The sequence below is a fragment of the Lygodium microphyllum genome, chromosome 8 (assembly GCF_053477565.2).
Source record: "Lygodium microphyllum isolate KBCC chromosome 8, Lygodium_microphyllum_v1.1.10, whole genome shotgun sequence".
Taxonomy (NCBI): domain Eukaryota; kingdom Viridiplantae; phylum Streptophyta; class Polypodiopsida; order Schizaeales; family Lygodiaceae; genus Lygodium; species Lygodium microphyllum.
The window spans coordinates 128,673,961-128,698,110 of NC_141142.1; the positions used below are offsets into that span (position 1 = coordinate 128,673,961).

Genomic DNA, 24,150 nt, shown 5'->3' on the forward strand with positions numbered 1-24,150 from the left:
GCTAGGAAACCAGATCTCATTGGCAAAGGCGAGACATCTCATGTTATTCTTGTCAGACTTTTGGAGGAGGATGGATGATGGGTTGGACAAAAAAACACAAAATAAGAACTGTCATAATCTACACAAAAGCGTATGCTTTGTTCACAAAAGAACCAGAGCAGCCCACCAAGACTTACTCGGTCAATGGCTGCACCACCCTTGGGACTATACAAATGATAGGCCTTGTGAAACAGGATTCTGTACCACCAAATTGTTTGATGAGTCCCGTCCCCATCTCCCAAAGGAGGAGAGCCTGAATGAAAAGGGAAAGGAAAAAACAATGCAGTCATTGTGGCTCCCATTCTTTTTTTTTTCTTGCAAATAAAGTGTGGCTAATTATATTACTTAAGAAAAAACCTGAATACAAGGAAGTGCTCTTGCTCAATAGACTAGCTGGAGCTGATGCAAAGTTACAGGTATATCAAATGTACAGGCCTCTCAAGGCCATCTAGGGGGGATGGGGGTGAGAAGCCATGGAGGGGGGGTGTATTGCCATTTGGGGATTGCCTGCCTACAATACGAAAAACAGGTCCTGGCTGCCCGAAGAGCGCATGAAATGGAAACGTAGCTCCTAACGAGCTCTAGACTCACCCTTCACCTAGTCCCATCGGCCGCGGAGGGAGTGGATGATAGAGGTCCAGAGCTTTGCTAAGGTCTCTTGTGCCGAAAGTCTCTCTCCGCCAAAAGCCTCCTAACACTGCACCTTCAAGATATGCCATCCAATAAGACTCCTTGTGATCTCCCATACCTCAGAACAGTCTGTTGTGGGCTCCAATACCTAGCAGATGGGTAGAGCCTAAGAGCTACCTTCATGTACACCATCGAGAGATTATTTGCATACATTCTATTGAATCAACATGAGGTGATAGCGAGCATCTTCCATATGAGTATTGGGCTAATGATAATTTCACCGTACTTGCCACTTGTATGTGCCCCCCTATCTACTCTATCTAGTAGTGTCCCATACCACTCTATTTGAGAGTGGAGTAGACCCACATGCTGGACCACCACGATCCCAATGCCCATGAGCTTCTGGTGGTTTTATGCATGTTTTTATAAATCTACCATAGAGAAAATTGTCAAATGCCCAAATAGATCCAACTTGCACATGACACTTAGCACAAGCCATCCTAGCATAACTTAGAGATAGAGAACGATGGACATCAAACCCACCTTCCAGCCATAGAGCCAACACATGCCTTTCCCAAGCCTAGGATCAGTAGCATATTGGTCCAAGCGTGTAAATCATTATTTACCTAACAATAGTAAAAACTAGTTTCTTTTGTGAAATTCCTCATAGGATTTGATGATACTATGCAGTGGTTTGTGCTACAAAGATATTTTGAAAACTATGTTGTTTAGAAGATGAACTCTGGTGTTATTTTTGTGATGGTTTTGCAGCGACCTGGGGGAACAATATGCCAAAAGGCTTGCAGCCTTTGTTAACAAGAGACTTTTGGGAGAGTGCACTGCTTCGGTATGTTTCACTTATTGTAGTGTGCATTCATGGCATATTCTTATTGTACATGTGAAAAGTGCTTTTCTCTTTCATATTTCTTTTACGACGTATTAAAATGTTTATTTTGTGGTCAATCCTCGAAACATCAGATGAGAAAGGTAAGAAGCTAGTTGTTTAAGAGTACAATGAATGGCATTTTCAATTCACTGATCAAATGCCGATGAGTTTGACATGATATGGGCATGAATACCAGTCTAAGCTAATGGATAAGGTCCTATAAAACTCATTTTTAAAACACGTGAGGATTTACCCAACATGAAATTGGATAGCTGCTGCAGAGAGGTAGCAGCCTCTTTCAGAGAAAGAGGGACATGAAGAGAGTGCATGTGAATGTATTGATTTTTTTCCTTCCAACAATCGGATGAAACAAAGGATATGCACTAGATCAGCCCACCAACTCTAAATGGCCAATGTGTGGTCTCTGTTACCTGTTTAACTCAAATGATGTGTGCCCACACAGGTACACACAATTATCGTCTCTAAAAAGGCCAAAGTGGCCTATGGAACCAAATAGATACAATATCATGATTTCAATACATGGGTCACTTGTACAAAAAAAGGAAACGTTACCTAAGCTAGAGATAAAATGTTGAAACTGATAAAAAGCATGATATACCACTTTAGATCTACAATCATGTTAGGCAAGAGCAGGGTGGATGTCCATATATCTCATGATAGAGCACAATGACACTCAGGGAGATTAAGGATCACAAGGAGAAATTGGCTCAAATGGAGAACTGTATGTCTTCTGAGGATGGCCCTCGTGGATTGATGAAGCACAGTGAATATGTCTTCCTCACTAAAATGGCAAGCTGGGCAGCCTCAGAAGCACATAAGGATGGCCTGGATCCATCCATTGTAGCAGCCTCTATCTCATCTCCTAGGATGTCAAGTGAGAGGCTCTCTGAATCTATGGGTCTCTCAAAGATGAACCCCTGGGGCAGATTTGTCTCCGCAGGTCTGAAGGTGGAAGAACTGTGGCCAGTGGCATCAGGGTATGGCTGGATACAAATGGTGGCCTCATGGGACACAAGAAGTCTGTGAGGACTCTCTCTCTGGACCCCTTGCGTTGGCTCAAAACCCATCGTGTCTACAAAGCTGGGAATCTCTGTCTACAAAGCTCAAGTAGGTAGAGGTTGAGCTGGTACTGGTCTGTCGCCCTCAAGTGTGAAAAGGAAGCCCCTTCAATGTGCAGAACTGGCCAATCCCACAGGTCATGTTTGCACCCAAGGGTTGTGTTAGTTTTGGCCAAGTCCTGACTGTTGGGTATTTGACTCACACCTTACTTACGCCTACGCTCATATGGGAGTGTCGGTGATCAGTAGGACACTGGGGCACTTTTTACTCTCGGTAGGAGAGGTTTTTTCCCCCAGACTTATGGTCTTATTGTCGTATGTACTTATGTGCTTATGTTATACACATTTGGGCACTTAGTGTGTGTCGGGTGTGAACACCCCCCTACAACCCTAAGGTTTAAGGGTTGTACTTTGTACTTTTAGATTACACTCATTCAGTCAATTCTCTTGGGTGTCGTGCTTCAACTCTGTCTCTCACTCTCACACTGTCTACTGAATCTCTGCTGTACCTTGATCCTCTGTTCTCACATTTGGTATCAGAGCTCAGCTCTGAACTCAGCTCCAGGCCGTCAGCTCCAGCCGCCAGCACAGCTCCACTTGCCTGTCCCAGCGCGCCACCAGCAGGAGCCGTCAACATCAGTCTCGTCATGTCAGCTGCAGGCGCTGACGTTTGCCAGCGCAGCCTTCGCACGAGTGTCTGCCTGCAATCAAACTCTGTCAGTCTCGTCAGTCCGCCTGACATCAGTCTCGTCACGTCACGACTGACATCAGTCTCGCTCACGTCAGCAGCTCCCGCGCTGTTCGACAGCGCAGTCTTCGTCAGACAACGCCCGTCAGACCACCGTCAGACCACCTGCAGCCCGCCTGCCCGCCTGCCGCTGTTTTAAAACGTTACGTCAGCAGCCCGTCGCCTGCCCAGTCCACGTCACTCAACGAAAGCACTGCGACGACTGTCCTGCACCCGCCAGTCAACGTCCTGCCCACCGTTTTGACCACGCGCAGCTTGCTCGTTTGACGACCACGTCAGGTAAAATTTTCAACATTTTTTTTTAAATTTCAGCCTAGAACACAGTTCTGGAAGCGGAGGTTCACACGCGGCAAGCACAGAACAAGTGGGGGGATAAATTTCATGCAAATTTCTGGACTGGATCGTCAGAAATTTTGGGGCTTTTGTGTATTTGGAGGAAAGTTGCATTTGAACTGCTGATACAGTCACAGAAAGAGTGTTTTTGACATAAATTTTGGCAAAAATTTTGGGGATTTTGAGATAACAGTGATGCAGTGCACTGTTTGCACCTTGGGAAGCGTGCATTAAAAGATAGTTTTCTGACAGAGTACGCCCTTGCACATTAATTGCAGAAACGTATTTGCTGCAATTTTTGGAAATTTGCAGATTTCCAGTTAATATTGCTTTGACATTGCTCATTTTGTCTTTGGAAATTTTGTCATCATGGCAAATCAGGGAGGTGATGTTTTTACGTATGTATCTAAGGAAGACAGACTGGACGGAAACAACTATTCCCTTTGGTCATTCATGATGAAGAATGTATTAGTGGCCAAGAATTTATGGGATTATGTCAGTGGAGAGGAAACTCGACCGGGAGTTATAGCTCCCGTTACTCCTCCCCAAGGCGCACGTGGACAACGGGGACCTCAGCCCGCTCCACTTCAGCAACTTCCACCCAGAACTGCAGCTCAAAAAGCTTGGGATACCCGTGATGCACAGGCCTTGTCGCTGATTGCTCTGGCAGTTCAGCGGTCCATCATACCTCATATCCGTTCGGCATCTTCTTCACGAGATGCATGGTTGACTTTGGAGCATATGTTTGCAGGAAAGAATGAGACTCGGATCTCTTTCTTGAAGAAAGAGTTGGAAACTCTGAAGATTCATGAAGGTGATTCTATGCAGGATCACTTAAACAAGATTCAGGACTTGAGAGAGCAGCTCATGAATGTAGATGAGTATTTTTCAGATGCACAGTTGATATCCACCACCTTGAATTCCTTACCTCCTTCGTACTTGTCTTTTCATACTGCATTGAACCTCACCATGAGGATTGCTGAGCACCCACTCACTTTTATTCAGCTGGTTAGCTTGCTTCTAGAGGAGGAGCAAACACGGAAAAATAGTGGTGTGGATGCTATAGTATCTGAGCAGGCTTTTATGGCAAAACAGAAAGGCAAGAACAGCAAGGTGAAAAATGCTCCACAGAGTTCTGGCACTTCGGGCACATCGCAGAATCAGTCACAAGGGGGGACGCAACCAAAGAAAGGAAAATGTCATTATTGTAAGAAGCCCGGCCACTATATCACTGAGTGCAGAAAGCGCATTGCCAAAGAGAAGGAGGAGTCAGGAATGACTGTTTCTACTACTCCTTCCACTGCTAGTGAGTCCGCGTCCTTTGTTGTGGACAGGGACTATTGTTTTTACACTTGCAGTTATGACATCTCTTGGGCCGATAGAGCACTTAGCTCTACAGAGGATGCTGACACTTGGTTCTTTGACAATGGTGCTTCTAGACATATCACATCTCGCAAAGATTTGTTTGCTTCAGTTAGTGCACCTCCCGTTGGGAAATCGGTACAGTGTGTCAATAATGCATCATACCCTGTTCGTGGTATTGGGGAGATTCAGCTCACAGCCATTGATGGCTCTATTCTCCGCCTGCAGGATGCTTTGTTTGTGCTTGAAATAAAGAAGAATTTGCTTTCTATTTCTTCTTTGGCACGTTGTGGTATGCAGGTCACCTTTGATGATGACCGTTGCATGGTTCGAGAAAAAGAATGTATGACATTGGTCTTGACAGGATCTTTGTGTCATGGTTTATATGAGTTGGATGCTCTTTCAGTAGATCAGTCAGCATACTTGACATCCACTCTTACTCCTGCTATGATACAGGCGGAGTTATGGCATGCTCGTTTAGGGCATGTAAACTTTGGCAGCTTGATGCTTTTACAGCGTACTCAGATGCTGGATGGCTTACCTCTCTTGGAGAGACCTCCTGAGCACTTATGCGAGGGATGCATTTTGGGGAAAATGCATCGATTCTCATTTCCTCGTGATGTTGCTTTCAGGGCAACAACCAGATTGCAGTTGGTGCATTCAGATGTTTGTGGGCCTATGCAGACCATGTCATTGGGTGGTTGTTATTATTTTGTGACATTCATTGATGACTTCACACGTTTTTGCTGGGTCTATTGTTTGAAAAAGAAGTCAGAAGTGTATGATGCATTTTTGGCTTTCAGTGCACTTGTTGAAAACCAATCTGGATGCCACATTAAGACTCTCCGTTCGGACCAAGGGGGGAATACATGTCCTCTATGCTGAATTCTTTTTTGCAGTAGAAGGGCATAGTACATCAGTATACTACAGCTTACACTCCACAGCAGAATGGGGTAGCAGAGAGGAAAAATCGGTCACTCATGGAGATGGCCAGATGTATGCTGAAGGCAAAGAGCTTGCCTCATAGTTTTTGGATGGAAGCAGTCATGTGTGCTTGCCATATTTTGAAGAGATACCCTACCAAAGCCTTGAAGACCATCACACCATTTGAGGCTTGGAACAGCCGTAAACCTTCGGTTGGTCACTTTCGTACCTTTGGGTGTCTTGCCTATGCCCATATTCCACAGGTACTTAGAAGAAAATTGGACAACAAGGCTATTAAGTGCATTTTTATGGGATATAGCAATGAGAGCAAAGGCTACAGACTCTATGATCCCGTTACTAAGAAGGTTTTTGTCAGCAGGGATGTTGTTTTTGATGAAAAATCAGAATTATCCTTGGCTGGTTTGGACACATATCAGGCTGCCCGTGATGTTTTTGAAGGGCTGCTGCCCATTACTTTTGGTGATTCAGCTGGAGGTTCACAAAATGAACCTAGTGTTCAGCCAGCTGCTCCTATGGAAGTGCAGAAATTCAGCCATTGGCTGATCGGAATATTCAAGATCATGCTGAAACAGAAATTCAGCAAGAGCTTGCACACAGCCAAGATGCTAGACAGCTACCTAGATGGTATTTGCAGACTATGCAAGATAGTCCTTTGGATGCACCCATGGTTGGTCGTACTAGAAGGTAAACTCGTTTGCATGATTCAGCACATATCATGGAGTTTATTATGGCAGCAAGTACTTTTGATAATGAAGAGCCTGAATGTTATGAGGATGCACAACACAATGTGCATTGGAAGGCAGCCATGCAAGCTGAATTAGATTCTATTACTAAGAATCAAACTTGGGATTTGGTGTCCTTGCCATTTGGGAAGAAAGCCATTGGAACGAAATGGGTCTACAAATTGAAAAGAAAAGCAGATGGATCCATTGATAAATACAAGGCACAGCTGGTAGCTAAAGGCTACGTACAGAAAAAGGGCATAGATTATGAGGAGACATTTGCTCCTACTTCCCGTATGATGACCATCAGGTCTATGATTGCTTTGGCTGCACATTATGGTTAGACAGTACATCAGCTAGATATCAAGACTGCATTTTTACATGGGGAACTTCAGGAGGAAGTTTATGTACAACAGCCCATTGGGTTTGCAGTTGAAGGCTCAGAACATTTGGTATGCAAGCTCAAAAAGGCACTATATGGTTTAAAACAAGCTCCTAGAGCTTGGTATGAAAAGATAGATGCTTTCTTGCTTGGTCAGGGGTTTCTAAACAGCTCATCTGAGTCTACCCTTTACGTATGTAAAGAAGGGGGATCTATGCTGATTTTATGTCTTTATGTTGATGACCTTTTGCTCACTAGAACACATGCTGATCAGATTTCAGCATTCAAACAAAATTTGCAGCAAACTTTTGACATGTCTGACTTGGGAGTTTTGCATTACTACTTGGGCATCCAGTTCATACATAATGCTCGAGGTATTGGGTTATCACAGTCAAGGTATATTGGGCAGCTTCTTGAGAAATTTGGCTTACAGGATTGCAAGCCAGTTACTACTCCCATGGAACCTGGACTGAAACTGTCATTACATGATGACAGTGATTTGTTTGATATACATACATATGCTCCTGCAGTTGGATGTCTTATCTATCTATGCAATACTAGGCCGGACATACAGTTTGCAGTTTCAGCTTTGAGCAGGTATATGCATCAGCCACGTATGTCACATTGGCAAGCTGTCAAGCGTGTTTTTCGCTACTTGCAGGGTACTCGTTCTCTTGGGTTGCTTTATGCCAAGGGGGGACCACTGCATTTACATGCTTACAGTGATTCTGATTGGGCTGGTGATTATGATACACATCACTCTACTAGTGGCAATTGTTTCTTTCTTGGCACTTCTTGCATTTCTTGGCTTAGCAAGAAACAATCCACTGTTGCCACATCGTCATGTGAAGTTGAATACAAGGCAGCTTTCACTACCACAGTTGAATGCGTATGGCTTAGACGCTTGCTAGCTGATTTGGATGTATCTGTTACTGAGCCTACTCCATTGTTCACTGACAGTCAGAGTGCCATTGCAGTGGCACGGAACCCAGTGTTTCATGCTCGCACGAAATACATTGAGATTCACTATCACTTTGTCAGAGAGAGGCTACATGCAGGTGATATCAGCCTTGTCTATTGTCCTACCACCAGTAATGTGGCAGACATCTTCACCAAAGCTCTTCCTCGTGACAAATTTGAAGCATTTCGCGATGCTTTAAATTTGATATCCTTTGGTGGCGGATGATCCTTGTACTCTTGATCACTCTTCACTCCAGGGGGGTTTGTTGGGTATTTGACTCACACCTTACTTACGCCTACGCTCATATGGGAGTGTCGGTGATCAGTAGGACACTGGGGCACTTTTTACTCTCGGTAGGAGAGGTTTTTTCCCCCAGACTTATGGTCTTATTGTCGTATGTACTTATGTGCTTATGTTACACACATTTGGGCACTTAGTGTGTGTCGAGTGTGAACACCCCCCTACAACCCTAAGGTTTAAGGGTTGTACTTTGTACTTTCAGATTACACTCATTCAGTCAATTCTCTTGGGTGTCGTGCTTCAACTCTGTCTCTCACTCTCACACTGTCTACTGAATCTCTGTTGTACCTTGATCCTCTGTTCTCACACTAACTATGTCAAGTCTAACAATGTCAGGCCTAATCAGCTGTTCTGTTCATGGAAGAAAGTGCATAAGATTGTAACTCCAAATTGTACTTGAAAGGTGGCATTGCTTGGGGACTGAGCCTATGCAGCCCAAACTAGACATCAACCTGCCAATACCAGCACCATCAGTTTGCTGCTAGCCATCACAAGGACCTTTTTTTTTTCCAAGAAAAGAGAAATCTATTAATAACACCTCGGGGAAAGTCCCCCTAAGGTAAATACAAAGTGCAAGAAACTCTGTGAAGAGTAACTAAGTACATCATAGATACGATGGTTGTGTAAACAACCAATGTGGTGGACTAAAGTGCCAGACCATCTGAGGGGTAGTGTGAAAGAAGGTGTCTGAATGCCAAATCCTCAGGAAAGCCTCTCTTTTCTTCCTCATCCTCTCAGAGCTGCCCTGCAACCTCTCCCATCTCCCATGGAGAGTATGGGCTATCTCTGTCCAAATCCTCGATAAAGACTCCCCAGTGGGTATATCCTGAGATCAATGACCCGGCTACATCTCGCAGTCCATATGTACCAAGCTATAATGTTGGAAATTAGCTCCCATCTGTGACAATGTCCCTGAGTCCATTGTGTCTGTGAGTAATTTGGGGTAGGGATTTTGCTCAGATGCTGTCCAATGATGAGAAAAGAAATGCTCCCCTGAGTGTCCTCATAGCCGCATGCTGGACCTGTCTGTGATCCAAGCTGCAGCCCCCCATGTTGCCACCATGGACTTTGATGTACCATGGAATACTATCCTAAGAGCTCTCCTCCAAATCTCTTGGGCTCTAGGACAGTCTCATAGGCAATGTCTTTGAGTCTCCTCTGGCTCACCACATCATGCGCAAGCCACTAGGTCCCTGCCATATCCAAGCCAAGTGCCAACTGCTAAACTCCTATGGGCTAGAAGCCATAGAAACAGAGATATCTTCTTGGGCCTGAAGCTGTCATGTAGCCGCCTCCAAAAGTCGTATAGGAACTCATCGGAGACTCCCTTTCTATGACAATGAGGGATGGCTGCAGGCTGTGCTCTAATCTTACTCATCTGTATCCTCCGTCCCAATCTAGTAGTGTAGCCAAAGAAGGGGATGTCGAATGGCCTATCAAGGAAGGGATCCCTCCACACCCACTCTCTTGGATCCCACTGAAGTCTTTGTAGAGGCCTCCTCTGGTATGCCCAATATCTCCATCCATCTATAAGACAAGTGGTTGGGTCTGGGTCTATGTGCCATTTTCTTTGAGAGTGTGCCACTACTCTGATTCTCTGCCTAGAGCAGCCACTGAGTGCTGTAAGGTCAAGGTCCTCTCTTGCTGGAGGAAACCATCCTCCTCAACTGTGAAAGTGAATGTCCAGTCTCTGCTAGATGCAATGACTGCTAGAAGGATATCCCCTCTAGAGAAAAGACTAATCCAAGTCTGGAAGGAAGTTGTTTCAGTTTGCCAATCTGGTGGAACCCCTTCCATCACGGCCTCAATCATAGCCCTGGCTCCCCTAAGACCACGTAATCTCTGCCTTTGGGTATCGTGTGGTAACTCGTGAAATGCAAACCTCTCCCCCACTGATGTAGCGACCTGTAAAGAGAATCTCCCCCATGATAAGTGTGTCCAATGCCCAATGGTGTGGCCTGACTCTGATCTCAAATAATGATTAAAGAGAAGAGGTTGTCTCCTCTTCTCTTCAATAGTAGTCGGGGGGAGCTGGTGGAGCCCTGGAGATACAGATCTCCAACCTCTAATAATGGCAGCTGCAAATCTAACCTCCAAGCTCCTCCCTAAATCTCTGGTGCTGATCTCCTAAAATATCCAGTGAATGCTGGGCTGCCATGGTCCTCCGTGTATAGGTGTCAAGTCCTCTAGCCTCCCCACCAAAAGTTTCTTCTAGGGCTCCTCACCTAGAAGTAGACCCCTAACAATGAGCTTGACCAATAAGGCTTTGCTCTAACTATCTAGGTCTATGATCCCCAATCCTCCTCTGGATCTAGGCTGTATGATGACATCCCAAGCCACCTTTGCTCTGGCTGGACTCCCATCTCCTCCTGACCAAATGAAGTTCTTGATGAGGCGTTTCACTTGGCCAATACACGACCTAGAGAATGCCCAACAAGAAGTGATGTACCACATGGTTGCAAGAAGAACTTGGTTGGCAACCACTACTCTTCCTACCAACGAGAGTCTCGCCGAGCTCCAATACAAAAGCTTCTGTCTGATGCTTAAAAGGAGGGGTGCCAGCTGCTGCTCTGAGGTAATGTCAATCCGCACATGGCATCCGAGATATCTCACAGATGTCCCACGGGGAACCCATGTGAAATCCTCGTGTGGTCGCCACTCTGGCTATCTAGTGCCACATATCCAAAATCCAAAGGATTTGTGCCAACTAATTAGTGCTCCTGATGCTCTACAAAATGTCTCCATGGCTGTTACAAAGGCTCTAAAGTTGCCCTCATTCCCATCCAAGTAAATTGATGTATCATCAGCAAACTCCACATCAAGAAGCTCCTCAAATTCAAGGATGGGAAGCCTGATACCTTTGATACTTGTAGATCTGTCTCTCGAGAAGGAACTCATGGCCTCTGCTACAAATAGAAACAAGAACGGAGCAAGTGGACATCCCTGTCTAATTGATCTATGGTTGCTCAATCTATCTCCTCTTGCCCCTCCAATCATGACCTGGCTATGTGCTGAAGAATAGAGAGCCGCTACACCCTTGACCCACTGCTCTGGAAAGCCTATCTTGAGCATTGTGCCCTCCAGGAACTCCCAATCCACACGATCATATGCTTTCTCAAAGTCGAGAAGGAGCACAATAAGGTCTTGCCTCCTGGATCTCGCCAAAGTTGTGGTCTTCCAAAAGGTGAAGATGTTGTCCAAGATGCTGCGCTCTCGGACGAATCCTGTCTGAGTGGGGTGCATAATATCTGACATCAATGGTGCCAACCTGAGACTAATCGCCTTTGCAAGGATCTTATACGCAGTTCCAAGCAAGGTGATCAGTCTCCACTCTGTGATCTCCAATCTATCTCCACTTCCTTTCGGGATAAGATGAATCAGCCCCTTAGAAAGTCTCTCTGGCATAGTCCCTGATGCCATAATCTCCTGAAAGGCTGAGTAAAGGCCTTTTTTGATAAGATCCCAGTAGCTCACAAAGAAGGATTTATCTAGTCCATCTTCCCCACTTGCCTGAGGGTGGTACCCAAAGTGCCTCCTCCAACTCCTCCTCTGTAAAATGGGCCATCAGATTTCTGCTCATCCTGTCTGTAACCACCCTCTGTGTGCTTTGCCAAACTACTCTCTCTCTCTCATATCCAGGGGGTCTAGTGGTGGATCCTAGTAGGGATGTATAGTATTGTGTGTGTTGAGCTAAAATATGCATTACTTGCTGATTAGCCTCTTAAACAGCCCCAAAACACACTAAAAATGCTCTTTTAGAGTAAAACCCTAAAACGGGGAGTGGTTCGAGAAAGTTTAGTGGAAATCCTAATTTTTGGGGCGCCCTTCCACTTCTATAAATAGACAAGCTATCCCCATTCAGCAATCATCCTTGTTTTGCAGGTTACACCAGCCCACACACCCTCTGCTGATGTTGGCGCCCAGTTTCCAGCCTGCAGCCCGCCTCCATCTGCTGTCCAGCCATCATCGACTGCAGCCACATCATCTTCAGCCTGCCCATTGCTGTAGGCGACAGCTCTCAGCTGCTGGCGACTGCTCCAAACTGTCCCAGACTGCTGTTCAGCCTGCTGTCCATCATCTCCAGGGTCAGTCAGCCTGCGTTTTCAGCATTGCAGCCCCTGACACTCTCAGATACTGTTTCAGCTTGCTGTTTGCAGCAGACTGTGCACAGTTTCCAGCCCCCGATTGGTGGTACACTACTGTGTTTACTAGTTTCCAGCCTCCAAACTGCTGCGTTTTGGTGACTAACCTGCTGTCATTCACTATTCAACACTTCTACACTCCAACTGGTGGTCAGAGACTTGGGATCTGTCTTCGGTGGACGTCACACTCCGACATTGCTCTGCCCTTGAGCACACTGTACACTCTTACATTCATTTACAGCATTCATTCACTTCAAAGTTGTGTTCTCTCTCTCCCTTCTTCTGTTTATGTTTGAGTTTTGAGTTTTGCGTTTAGGGTTTGAGTTTTGCCCTCTGTGTCTGTGTTTGTGTCTTTGTGTTTCTGTCGTGGTCGTACACTCTGTGTGTCCTTAGTGCAAACCCTAGTAGTCTTCTTAACAGTGTGGCCACCTATCTCACCTCTAGAGGGCCCTGTGCAATGGATCCATCAGCTCTCCTGAGTTTCCGAACACCCTGTCTAGAGTGTTTAGGCCCTGTGGTGCGGAAAAAATCCCTATTAACCCTGTCCCCAGACTGAGTCCAAAAAGAGGCTCTCGCACGAAATATGTACTCTGATCTAGCTTCCTTGATGGAGTCAATCTCTACCCTGGCGGTATGTATCCTCTCAACTATCCATCTGCATCCTGGCCGTCTCTCCTCCTCCCTCTGTAAGGCAACCAATGATACCCTAGCAACTCTTTCCTTCTCTAGAGGGCTCTGTCTCCTCCTTGTGGCCTCCTCTTTGAAGAGGGAACTAATCTCCTATAGGCCCTCATCCAAGTCACTAGCTGCCCGTCCAGCTGAGAAGGGTCTAGATCTCCAACACTGTGTGAGTGTTTCTCTAAGATCATCCTCATAAAAAAAGTGCTTTGAAATCCTAACATTGGAATGGGATCCCCCTACTCTCTCAAAAAGAAGTATCTGAATCGGTGAGTGGTCCGAGAGGGTGTGCCAACTATGATACTTGTAAGGCCGCCTCTGTCGCACACCCAGTCATCCACATAAAATCAAGCAATCCTGGAGAAAGCCCTTGCTCCTATCACTGCGTCTCTCCTGGAGAACTGAAGTGAGCCTGCGGTCCTGCCAAACTTTGTTGTGAACTATGGGTCCTGGCCTCTAACCTGGAATAAGAACTTTCCCAAGCAACCTGCTCTCCTCCCCTAATGATTTCTATGTAACTACCTCTCCTATCCTCAAGAGCCTCCACCATGTTAAAATCACGCCTTACCATCCAGTGATCAACCTGTGGTAGAGACTGACTGAGGGTGGTCCAAAACTGTCTCCTATCTCGTTGGCCATTCAGGGCGTAAATGGTCAACAAACGAATGAGTGCCTTCTCCACTCCCACCGAGACCCACATGGCTCTCCTTGGAATCAGAATACCCTAGCCCTGTACCAACTGAGTCCACTACTCCCCAACACATATACATACTCCAGCCTGTATCTCGGTAGCACCTACAATTGCTGCCTAGTAAGTGTGACTCTGACCTGGCAATAGCTTCTCGCAACATCGGGATATTCTGTGTGCCAAAAGGTGGTGCTCTTGTAACATAAGAAAATCAATTGATCCTCCTACTAGAGCTCTGTGCAGATCTGTCGCATGAGGCTCCGGCCCTGCCTAAAGTGGCGACCTCCGAAGCCTCATACATTCCATGAGAGTATCCTTATGGAGTGTGTCTCAACCTCTCGGACCGGCGTGGCTGTACAGCCCATGCCTGCCTCTGCTGCCTCCTAGTATATACCCGATCATGTGTCCTCTCCGCTACCTCTGCTGCAGGGTGTAATGGGGGGAAGTCCTCAGATTAGGCATATGAGTCCTCTACCTCGTGCTCACTGTCCTGGGCTATCACGACCTCCCCTGCCTGCTGTGTGTTGGGTACCTGAGATGGGCTAAGCTCGAAAAGCTCAACTTGATGGAGCAATGGTCTGGGGGACTGTGGCATATCTAAAGCTTGTTGTAGCTCCTGAGAGGCTACTGGTGTCGTTGCCTCCATGGGCTGAATCACATCCATTTGCATTGCTGCCCCTATCAGTGGATGTGGGACTTGTGGCTCTTCGGCATCCAGAGGAGCGTCTATGGGAGCAGTGGGGGGCTGTAGTGGCTCTGCATGGGCTGACGGCGTGAGGTCCGTGATCATTCTCCATCGTCTCGGCTCTAGGCCCTCGTGCCGTTGCCTCTCACCAGCGCGCTCTCTTCGCTGGCACTGTCTCCTCCTCTGCCTAGCCTTGCGCCGTCTCTAGCGCTCTGCATCACTCCTCTGACGCCTCTCAGGTTTACCACCTCCCTCATCCCTAAAGGAGGTCTGGCGTCGGCGTGTCGTGGGGCCTTTAGCTGCAAGATGTCCAATCATCCTGCAAGCAAAGCACTGACCAGGGAGGCCTGTATAAGAGACTGGCTCGATAAGAAAGCCCTCGTGAATGGAGGGAATTCTAATATTCTGGGGAAGGCATTTCAAGGATTCCGTGGGTATTATTACTCGGACCGATGGGTATCTATGTGGGCCTTCTGAGATTGCATTAGCAAAAGTCCTATCCCTCTGTATGATGTGGCCGAATGCACTGCCAATCTCGGAAAGGTATGGCGTAAAATACTCATCAAGGCCAGGAAAAGAGATGGTGATGGCAGTGCCATCTCCAAGCAATGAAGAGTCCCCGCCCTCGATCCATCTATCAAAGTATGCTACTGAGGTCTTGACATCAAGCGGGCTGGTAGCAAGCACTGCCTCCATCTGCTCGGGTGAGCTGAACTGGAGTCTGAAGCATCCCTTTCCAAGGGGCACCACTCGCGTGATCTTGGCTAGGGTGCCGGTAAGAGCAGACTGGATGGAGTCCTTAAGATTGTGGATAGGCGGACGATCCCCAACCATTCTGCAGGCCAAGGATGATGCTTCTAGGGCTGTCACTCTCTCCATGAGTGCTAGCTCTGTGTTCGGAGCAAAGCGGATCGGTGGGAAGGCGTCGGCCAAGTGTATGCGGGGGGCTGCACTGGAACCCCCTGGGGATGGTGGAGGACCGGCTGCAATCTCGGGCGATACGCTAGCTCCATGTGTCGGTGGTGCAGGTGCTTCCTGGTCTGTTGGCGCAGCGTATAGCCGCTGGTCTGCCTGCTGGGGTTGTGCGGGGGAAGGGGAGATGGATGTTGCTTGTGCAAGGAATCTTACGAAGGCTGCAAGGGTGGATGAGGAGGCTGAGGAAGTGTCCATGGCTGCGAAGCGAGGAGAGAGTGCGGGCAAAGCAGGTTGAGGCATGGGAGGCAGGGCAATTGCTGTGAGCAAGGGAGGCGGCTGTGGTGGGATAGTGGAGGCGGCTGTGAGAGGAAGCGGAAGGTGAGGTGGCAGTAGGAACCCACAGTTAGCAGGGCGAAAGGGGGGACGGCAGGGTTGACGGCCAATTACCGGTCATGAGTTAGAGAGAGAGAGAGAGAGAGAGAGAGAGAAAACGATGGAGGCTGCCCCTCCTGGTCATGCTCGCACCATCGCTGGCCCTTCCTGACTGGCATGTTGCTGCCCTAGCCGGTGCCCAGCCTTCATGCTGCTGTCCTTTCCTGCGTGCATGTGCAGCGGCTCTGCTCTGTTCACAGCCTGTGGAGAGAAGCGTGCTGCCTGCCCACCCTATTCTGGCGTGTGTCTCCTGCACTCTGGCCCTGTTCATGGGGCCAGCAGCCCTGCGCTTGGTGGCCGCCCTGCCTGGAGTGTGCCAGTCTCATCACAAGGACTTTTAGGCTCGTCTAGAGTGCGTATCATTGGTGGTGTCACATAGTTGATGTAGAAAGCACACTAAGGGGTTGCATTGGTTGTTACCAAGTCTTGACTGTGTCAAGTCTAAGAATGTTAGGCCTGATCACCTGGTTCTGTCATTGCAGAAAGTGCATAACATGGCACCTTGAAGCTATAATAGAAAGGTGGCATTGCTTGGGGACTCAGCCTGTGCACCCCAGACAGACATCAACCTGTGAATACCAGCACCATCATTTACTATATCTGCTAGCCATTGCGAGGACTCAGGCTAGTCTAGAGTACCTATCCTAGGGGGTGTTTGGTAGTTGATGTGGAAAGCACAATATGTTTTTTAGGCCTCAATTATGGTAGGTGCAGCTCTCAACTCTACTCGTACAATGGGGTGTGAGACCGGGGCCTTACTCTGGACCATGCGAGAGATCGCCATCACCAAGGGCCACTCTCATCCATCATGGTACTCCTTAGTCCCTTTTGAGAGTCTACCCCTATGTATTAGCCTCCACTACAACATCCTCTCCTCCCTCTTGTACCACATCTAGTGTGTCATCCTCGCAATGTGCTCCATTTTTCCACCTCCATTTGCAGACAAGCTAGGAGCATTGTAAATAAGCATGGTGGCCACCTAAGTGTCAAATCTCCAGGCCTAACACACTCATCCGTCTCGCTGTGAGATGGACTACAGCGGTATCCAACCCCTCTCCCACCGTGTAAACAAGCATTCCCCCCCGCCCCTCCTCTCCATCGGCCCTCCTCCCCTCCAGTTGCCCCCTTCCTCTGCAGCAACATCCCCCACCCTCCCATAGCGCAGCAGCGTGAGTGGTAGGTCCTCAGCAGGGATACACAATGGAACCTTTGGTTGAACACCGGTGCATTCTATGGGTGCCCCCAAGTCAAACATCTTGTGCATCATCCTCTTTGAGGAACAGCTCTTGGCCATCCGAGCCATAGAATCGGAGCTGAAAGAAACAGTGATCTTTGGTCAGGTTGTTGGACACTCCCCATTGAGGGCCTAGCTGTGGGATTGGCTCCACTCCACACTGCGCATTGGTACAACCCAGATCGTGGAGGCAGTCCTCATGGGTCGAGGGATCTTCATGGTTTGACTCACCTCTGCGGACACAGCCCGTGAGTTACAGCCCGTGAGTTAGTGGAGAGCTCGCCCTATGCCTCCATGAAGGGGATCATCTACATGGTTCCCTGGTATAGCGGCTTCACAGTGGAGACATTTGCGCTCCACAACAATTTTCTTAGACACCCAATCACCCTACTTTTCCCCGGATTGGCGGTAGAGTACCGCTAGTTAGCGGAGGACTTTGGACGGCTTTTTGGCACAGTTCTTCCTGCTTCCTTCGCGGATGCAGTGACAGTTGCAGGAGTCCCAAAGGTATGAGTGGTTGTGAAAGACACAAAAAGCATACCAAAGCTCCTAGAGATTGAGGTTGGAGGTCACTCCTTTAGGCAGCAGGTCATTGTGACTAGGCAACTAGGGTGGTGTCTGCACTGCCACGACTTTGGGCATCAGGCAGCAGATTGTACGTTTTTTGGGGCCAAGGCAGCTCCGTCGACAAGCCCATAGGTGGAAGTTGACGGCTTCACATGGGTCCAGAGATGACAGAGAGGGAGCGGCAGGGGGGGCCGCAGCCAGCTCCTCAGACCTTGCCTCGACACCAGGGAGCAGAAGGGCGAGCGACGCCGCTTCGGCAGAGCACTCCGTAGTCCCCCCCTGCCTGCCCCACCCAGCAAGACCGTAGTCCCCCACATCCATCATGTGCACCATAGACTATCTCACCTGAGATCCCACAGCCCTCCCCCCCCCTCCCCCTTGCGTGTTTTCCATCCTCCGCCATATTGACCTTGGCCCACACCCCCCCATCCATCCCCCCCCCCCCCCTTTTGAGGGCCACCAGTTCCCCCGTCACATACCTTCGACCATCCCTCCATCCCCGGAAACCCCCCTCTTCTCCCCCACCACCTCCGGTGCCGAGCACCCCCCCCTAATCCACACCTGGTTCAAGTTATCCCCCCCAGACCCACCCCCCCTCCTCCCAAAGGTGGTGATGAGGCACACACGCCTACATCCTCCTCGTGTTAGCAGTGCTTCCCCTCCCACACTGACACCAACTCATCTTCCCCTACCGCCCGTTACACTTTTCGGAGACCGGCACAACTGTTGCCACAGGAGTTCTTCCGCAGTGGCCCATGGTCCTACGTGAGAGTTGTGGAGCGCGGAGAGTTCCCACTACCTCTTGAGGTGGGGATCTTCGTCGTTCGTAAGTTAAGGAGGAGCAAGGTCCATCTACTAGCACTACCAGATGGATCAAACTACGCTTTTTTCGTTCACTCCTTTTACTCAGAGGATTTGACAATGACACAAATAGAGGAGTTGAAGAGTCAGGTGGTGGACCACACCTTCTAGTGGATGGGAGAAGAATGACTATCACTGTTTGCACAACAGTGGCTTGATTGCATGATGGACATTAACTGGTGGGCTAGTGCCGAGGTTCCACACTTGAGAATTATCTTTCGAGCCCCTCCACAGAGAGCTCCGCGGGATGTGATCGAGAGGCCCGCACAGGCAGCCCATTTCTACTAGTATACAAAGTCATGACTCTCAGCATGGCTTATAGATGCATTGATAGTACCACCTGGAGCATCTATCACTCCTATGGTTCGGCCGAGGGCCACCATGGGGGACTAGAGTTGGCCGTCCAAATTGGTGGCAAAGCGCACATATATGCCCCATAGTTTTTCCTCCTCATTAGCAGCCTCCACACCAAATAGATGCTTGTTCGATCAGCTTACACCTTTCATCGTGGAATGTGAATAGTCTCCACTAGAGTGGGGCAAGTGGTTCCAGGAAGTTGATTGTTCGGCAAGAGTTGCAGCCTACCCTTGCCAGACAGATCGACATCTTACTTCTACAGGAGCACAAGCTCACTCCCACCCAGGCCCAACGGGTAGGGAAGGTACTCCCGGGCAGCTCGCACACTTACTAGGAGCACGCCATAGGTGCCCACGGCAGGAGTGGAGGCATATGCACCTCTATTGGCCCAAGTCTCACCAGCCGTGTATGAAAACACGGGACGATAGTAGTAGGGAGGGTTCTAGGGATCAGATTGGATATTGGGGACTCGTGCCTTGGAGTCCTCAATGTCTATGCCCCTACGGAGGTTAGGGCATGCAGCAAGTTCTGGGTGGAGATCGCGGATGGACTTCCAGAGGTGGACTCCTGGATCGTTGGAGGAGACTTCAACAACCTGGAGGCTTTGGAGGATGAGGAGGGTAGAGGCAGAAACTATTAGGGCATGGATAGGGAGGAGTAGGAGGCATGGGAGGTCTTTCTACTGGTAGTAGAAGCACGCGATGCCTGGAGAGACCCTGCCTTCCACAGGAGGGAAAGTTCGTTGGACTTCTCTTGGGGATACAGGCGGCTAGATGGAGTCTTGCTGGAGCAGTTGGATAGGTTTTATGTGGGAGAGTGGGGAGGCTCTCGTGGAGGCCAGATTGGGCAGCTGGGCACCACGTTGTTCGATCATTGCCCGGTTATCTTGACCTTTGATCCCCCAGCATCTGCCTAGACACACGATCTTGCCGGATCACTGACTAGATCTATTGGAAGGAGGAGGTGACGAGACAGATAGAGCAAATTTGGACCAGGGAGTGGGGTAGGAGGGACCAGATCGCAGAGGAGGTTGTAGAGGTCCTAGCCGAGTCGAGCAAAATCTGCTAGGAGGCAGCCATACAGACTAGGCAGTAGAGCTAGGAGGAGGAGAGAGCACTCCGCCGAAACCTTGCAGCCATGCAAAGATTTTTACAGGAGGCACTAGGGGATCCCACCCTCCACGCATACGAGGTGCGAGTGCGAGCAGCCATTGCTAGCCTTGAGGATAGGTGCTTGGAGTTCTCTTTCCGCACCTCAGCATCCTTCTGGGTGCGGAAGGGGGACACGATGTGTAGGGAGTTCTTCCAGGTGCACCATCGTCACACCGCAGGAGAGCAGATATGCAGCCTTTGGGATCAGTATAGGAGGACTCATTCTAGCCGAGACGAGGCGATGGAGATTGCCACCGACTACTACAGGCACCTCTTCCAGCAGGAGACAACCTCAGCTAGAGGACATCGTTGTAGACACTATGATATCCGAGGCCGCTATCATTGCCTCTTTAAGGAGGGCTTTGGACCACTCAGACGGGTGATGGACTATGAGGACCAAAGATGTCTGGGCCTTTTCTTGCTGGAGCTCCAACGACGCAGAGCATTATTGTTACAGGATAGGAGGCGACCCCAGCATCATCCACCCCTCCAGAGAGCAGTTAGAGACTGCTTCAGCGTAGTTGAACCCCGAGCCGTGACCATCCCAGACACTACATCTCCTACTGATAGGCGTTGCCAAGATACAGCATCAGGAGACATCACAATTGACAGAGCTACAACGCTGCGTAGAGCACGATGCCCTAGAGTACCTACACGGCAACATAGGCGTGCCCATATATGCCACATTCCCATCACGATTGCTCGGTACAGAGGCAGATTGGTGCGGTGACTCAATCAGAGGTAGCTTGCAGAGTCTTGGTGGATTCCATAGACTAAGGGGGAGATACCCTACACTCTTGATCTTTTTAAACTTAGTTCTTTTTCCAACTTTTTCAGTTTTTCAGTTTCCATACATCTCATTCCAATATACCATGTAAACTTACACATAAATTTTATCTCTTCTTATCTGATGAGAGATGATGATACCAATTGTATTGGTTATGGTCTCATAGGCCACTCTGGCCTTTTAGAGACGTTAATAGATCTTTCTTTCTTTCTTTCTTTCTCTCTTCTTTGGTTGCACTAGGGCAGGTGGGCACAGGAAGAGTGGCATAGCAATGGCTAGTGCAGAGCAAGGCATCAGGGCAAGATATCACAGCAAGGCGTCAGGGCAGGACTGCGTGGGGCGGGACGTCAAGGGGTTAGGCCAACAAGACAAGGCAAACAAGACTACAAACAGGCAAAACTGCCAGCCCACAGGTTTGCGTGCCTTCACGGATGTCGCTAGTCACAAGGGAGGCAGTCCTAGACACGGCAAGCAGACGAAGAGTCAAGTCTATGCAGCAAGAGAGTCACAACAGGTCCGTGACATCTCTCCTCTCTCTCTGTCTCTCTCCCTCTTTGAGTCTTAGCCATTCAGAGTTGAATACAGTGATGAGAGCAAACATCACTAAAGTGGAGACAAAGAGGACTTGGTCCAAGCCCCCCTTCCCATTAGGCACGAAGATGGCACAATACTAGTGTCACTTTTTGCATCTTTCCCATGATGGTTTCATAGTGAGGCCGAGATATATGGATGCTCAACTCTCTCATGGGCTTTGAGCTGCTATTGGATAAATCCTCACCTCATCCCATTAGCTAATGATTGAGACAGGTCAACGGAGTCATGTTGCAGCAAATGAGAGGATATGCTAGCTTTGCGGATGGGAGCCAGAGATGGAGGCACACTACATTTGTAGATGTACTATATACTGTGATATCCAAGGGCACTACCATTGCCTCTTTAAGGAGGGCTTTGGACCATTGAGACGAGTGATGGACTATGAGGACCAAAGATGTTTGGGTCTTTTCTTATTGGAGCTCCAACGCGCAGAGTAGCATTGTTATGGGGTCAGAGCCAATCCCATCTACGTCCACCCCTCCACAAAGTAGTTACAGAATTTTTTAATATAGCTAACCCCTGGGCCACAACCACCTTAGACACTACATCTCCTACTGACAAGCGCCATCGAGGGACATCATCAGGTGGCATCATAGTAGACGGAGCTAGAGCATTATGCAGAGCACAATGCCCTAGGGTACTTGCTCGGCAACGTAGGCATGATCATATGCGACACATTCGTGCCACCATAGCTCACTACAGATAAAGATTTCCATGCTGACTCAGTCGGAGATAGCTGGTAGAGTTTTGGTGGATTCCATAGACTGAGCGGGAGATACTCTATACTCTTTCCTTATTTTTCATTTCTCATTTCAGTTTATTATGTAGATCTAGGCATAATTTTGTTTTTCTTCTCTGATGAGAGATGATGATACCAGTTGTATTGGTTATGGTCTCATAGGCCATCTTGGCCTTCTACAGACATTAATAGATCTTTCTTTCTTTCTTTCTCCCCCATAAAGGTAATTGTAGTAATTATAAAAAAAAAGTGCAAGACCACAAGATACAGGATGGCTCTAGGCCATCATGCGTAAAATCAAAGACATCACAATGAAGGTACAAAGGAAGCAAAGTGACTACAAGGGGCAGAAGAAACTATAGTGTGCCAAGTAGGAAAATCCTATCTAGGGAGAATATCACTTTACTCAATCAAGTCTAGCTGCCAATGAAGAACCCCTTTCAACCAGGCTATGTGGCTCTACACACCTAATGAAGCATCAAAGATGAATGCATTCCTCATGGACCATATATGCCAACAACCCTAGAAGCACAAGGAAGGAAAGAGCACTTTCATATCCACCTTCATAGGGTCCACAAACTTGGGATGTTGAAAGACCTAGTCCTTTGGAAGCATTGGTAGGCCAACCACTCGTAACAAAACAGCCAATGGTAGTGACCAAACCCTCCTTGCAGCCAAGCAAGCAAGGAACCAATGGCGGGATGTTTCAATCGACATCTAAACCAAAAAGCAGCAACCAATCCTTCGCTTGAAGAGTATTGAGGCAAGGGGGAGTGCACCGATCAACATTCGCCAAATGAAAACCTTGGATTGGAAAGACGTTTTGTTAAGCCAACTTGTCATCACCATAGATTTTCACCACGCTTGGCCTTTCTAGAGACCCCAGGTGGTATTGCCTTCCTAGACAAGTGAGTACTTAAATAAGTAAATGATATATTTGATTCACAGAAGCACAACCCAAAAGGAGTCTGCCTTTAATCAACCAACCCTACCAAGGGGCCTCCTGGTCCAAAGAGGGGAGAGGTTGCATGGCTTGTAAAGAGGTAGAGATGGCATCCCACAAATTGCGGTATCCTCAGGGGACATGAAAGTAGCATTGGGATGATCTGAAGGAAATAACAGCCCCACTAATAGATAGAAGAAAATCAGCAACAGTGACAACATCGGCCTTTGTTCCTCTTTGCCTTGCCAGTGAGCAGCTTCGAAGTCGCCAGCACTTCTACTCTCAGGGAGTTAGCAGCCTCCCAATCCAGATGATTTAGCAAGGACCGATCTCGAGGATTGGACCAAATGATTCAACAACATAGAAGTCTTAAGATGGACAGGCTGTTTGACATTAAGCACATGTCACCATGGGGCAGAAATCCTTGTATTTCCATGCTTGATTACCTGATTCTCAAGGACAAATCTAGCAATCAAGGACCAAGGTTGCCTACCTTCACACAAGGTCTGGAAGAGTGACCAACAAAGAGCAATCATGTGTGTCTCTAAATCCAAAATAGGCCCGCCACCCATTCTTTTGGGAGTGCAAACATGGTTCCAAGAGATCCAGGAGATACCCATCCAAGTAGAATCTTTTTTCCAAAGAAAAAACTGGACAGATTGAGTGATTTGCTATAAACGAGAGTTCGGCCAATGGAGCAAGGGACGATAACATGAAATCATCGGTATCATGATTGTCTGTGCTATGTTTAATCTTATGTGAAAAAGGTCAAGCTTGTGATTTCCAATACACAAACTTATCCATAATGCTTGAGGAGATCTTATCTATTAGCGCTTTGGGCGAAACCTACACACCCAAAGGATAGCCCAAGTGCATGAAAAGAGAGCCTTTAAGCACCAGCTCACCTTGCTAGCCCAAGGCATGGAGATCACTCTCAGTGCAACTTATAAGGGCCGACTTAGATGCATTAATGTGTAGTCCTGAGGCAAG

General features: G+C 48.1%; 1 protein-coding gene across 2 annotated transcripts in view; it reads left to right on the plus strand.

Moving 5' to 3' along the window:
• LOC148032847 (6-phosphofructo-2-kinase/fructose-2,6-bisphosphatase-like) overlaps positions 1-24,150 on the plus strand; it is a 184,566-nt gene that overhangs the window by 146,241 nt on the left and 14,175 nt on the right. For both annotated transcript variants that reach the window (XM_087683515.1, XM_087683516.1), the window contains one exon: positions 1,441-1,516. In XM_087683515.1, coding sequence (XP_087539641.1) covers positions 1,441-1,516 — 76 coding nt within the window. The remainder of the gene's footprint in view (positions 1-1,440; positions 1,517-24,150) is intronic.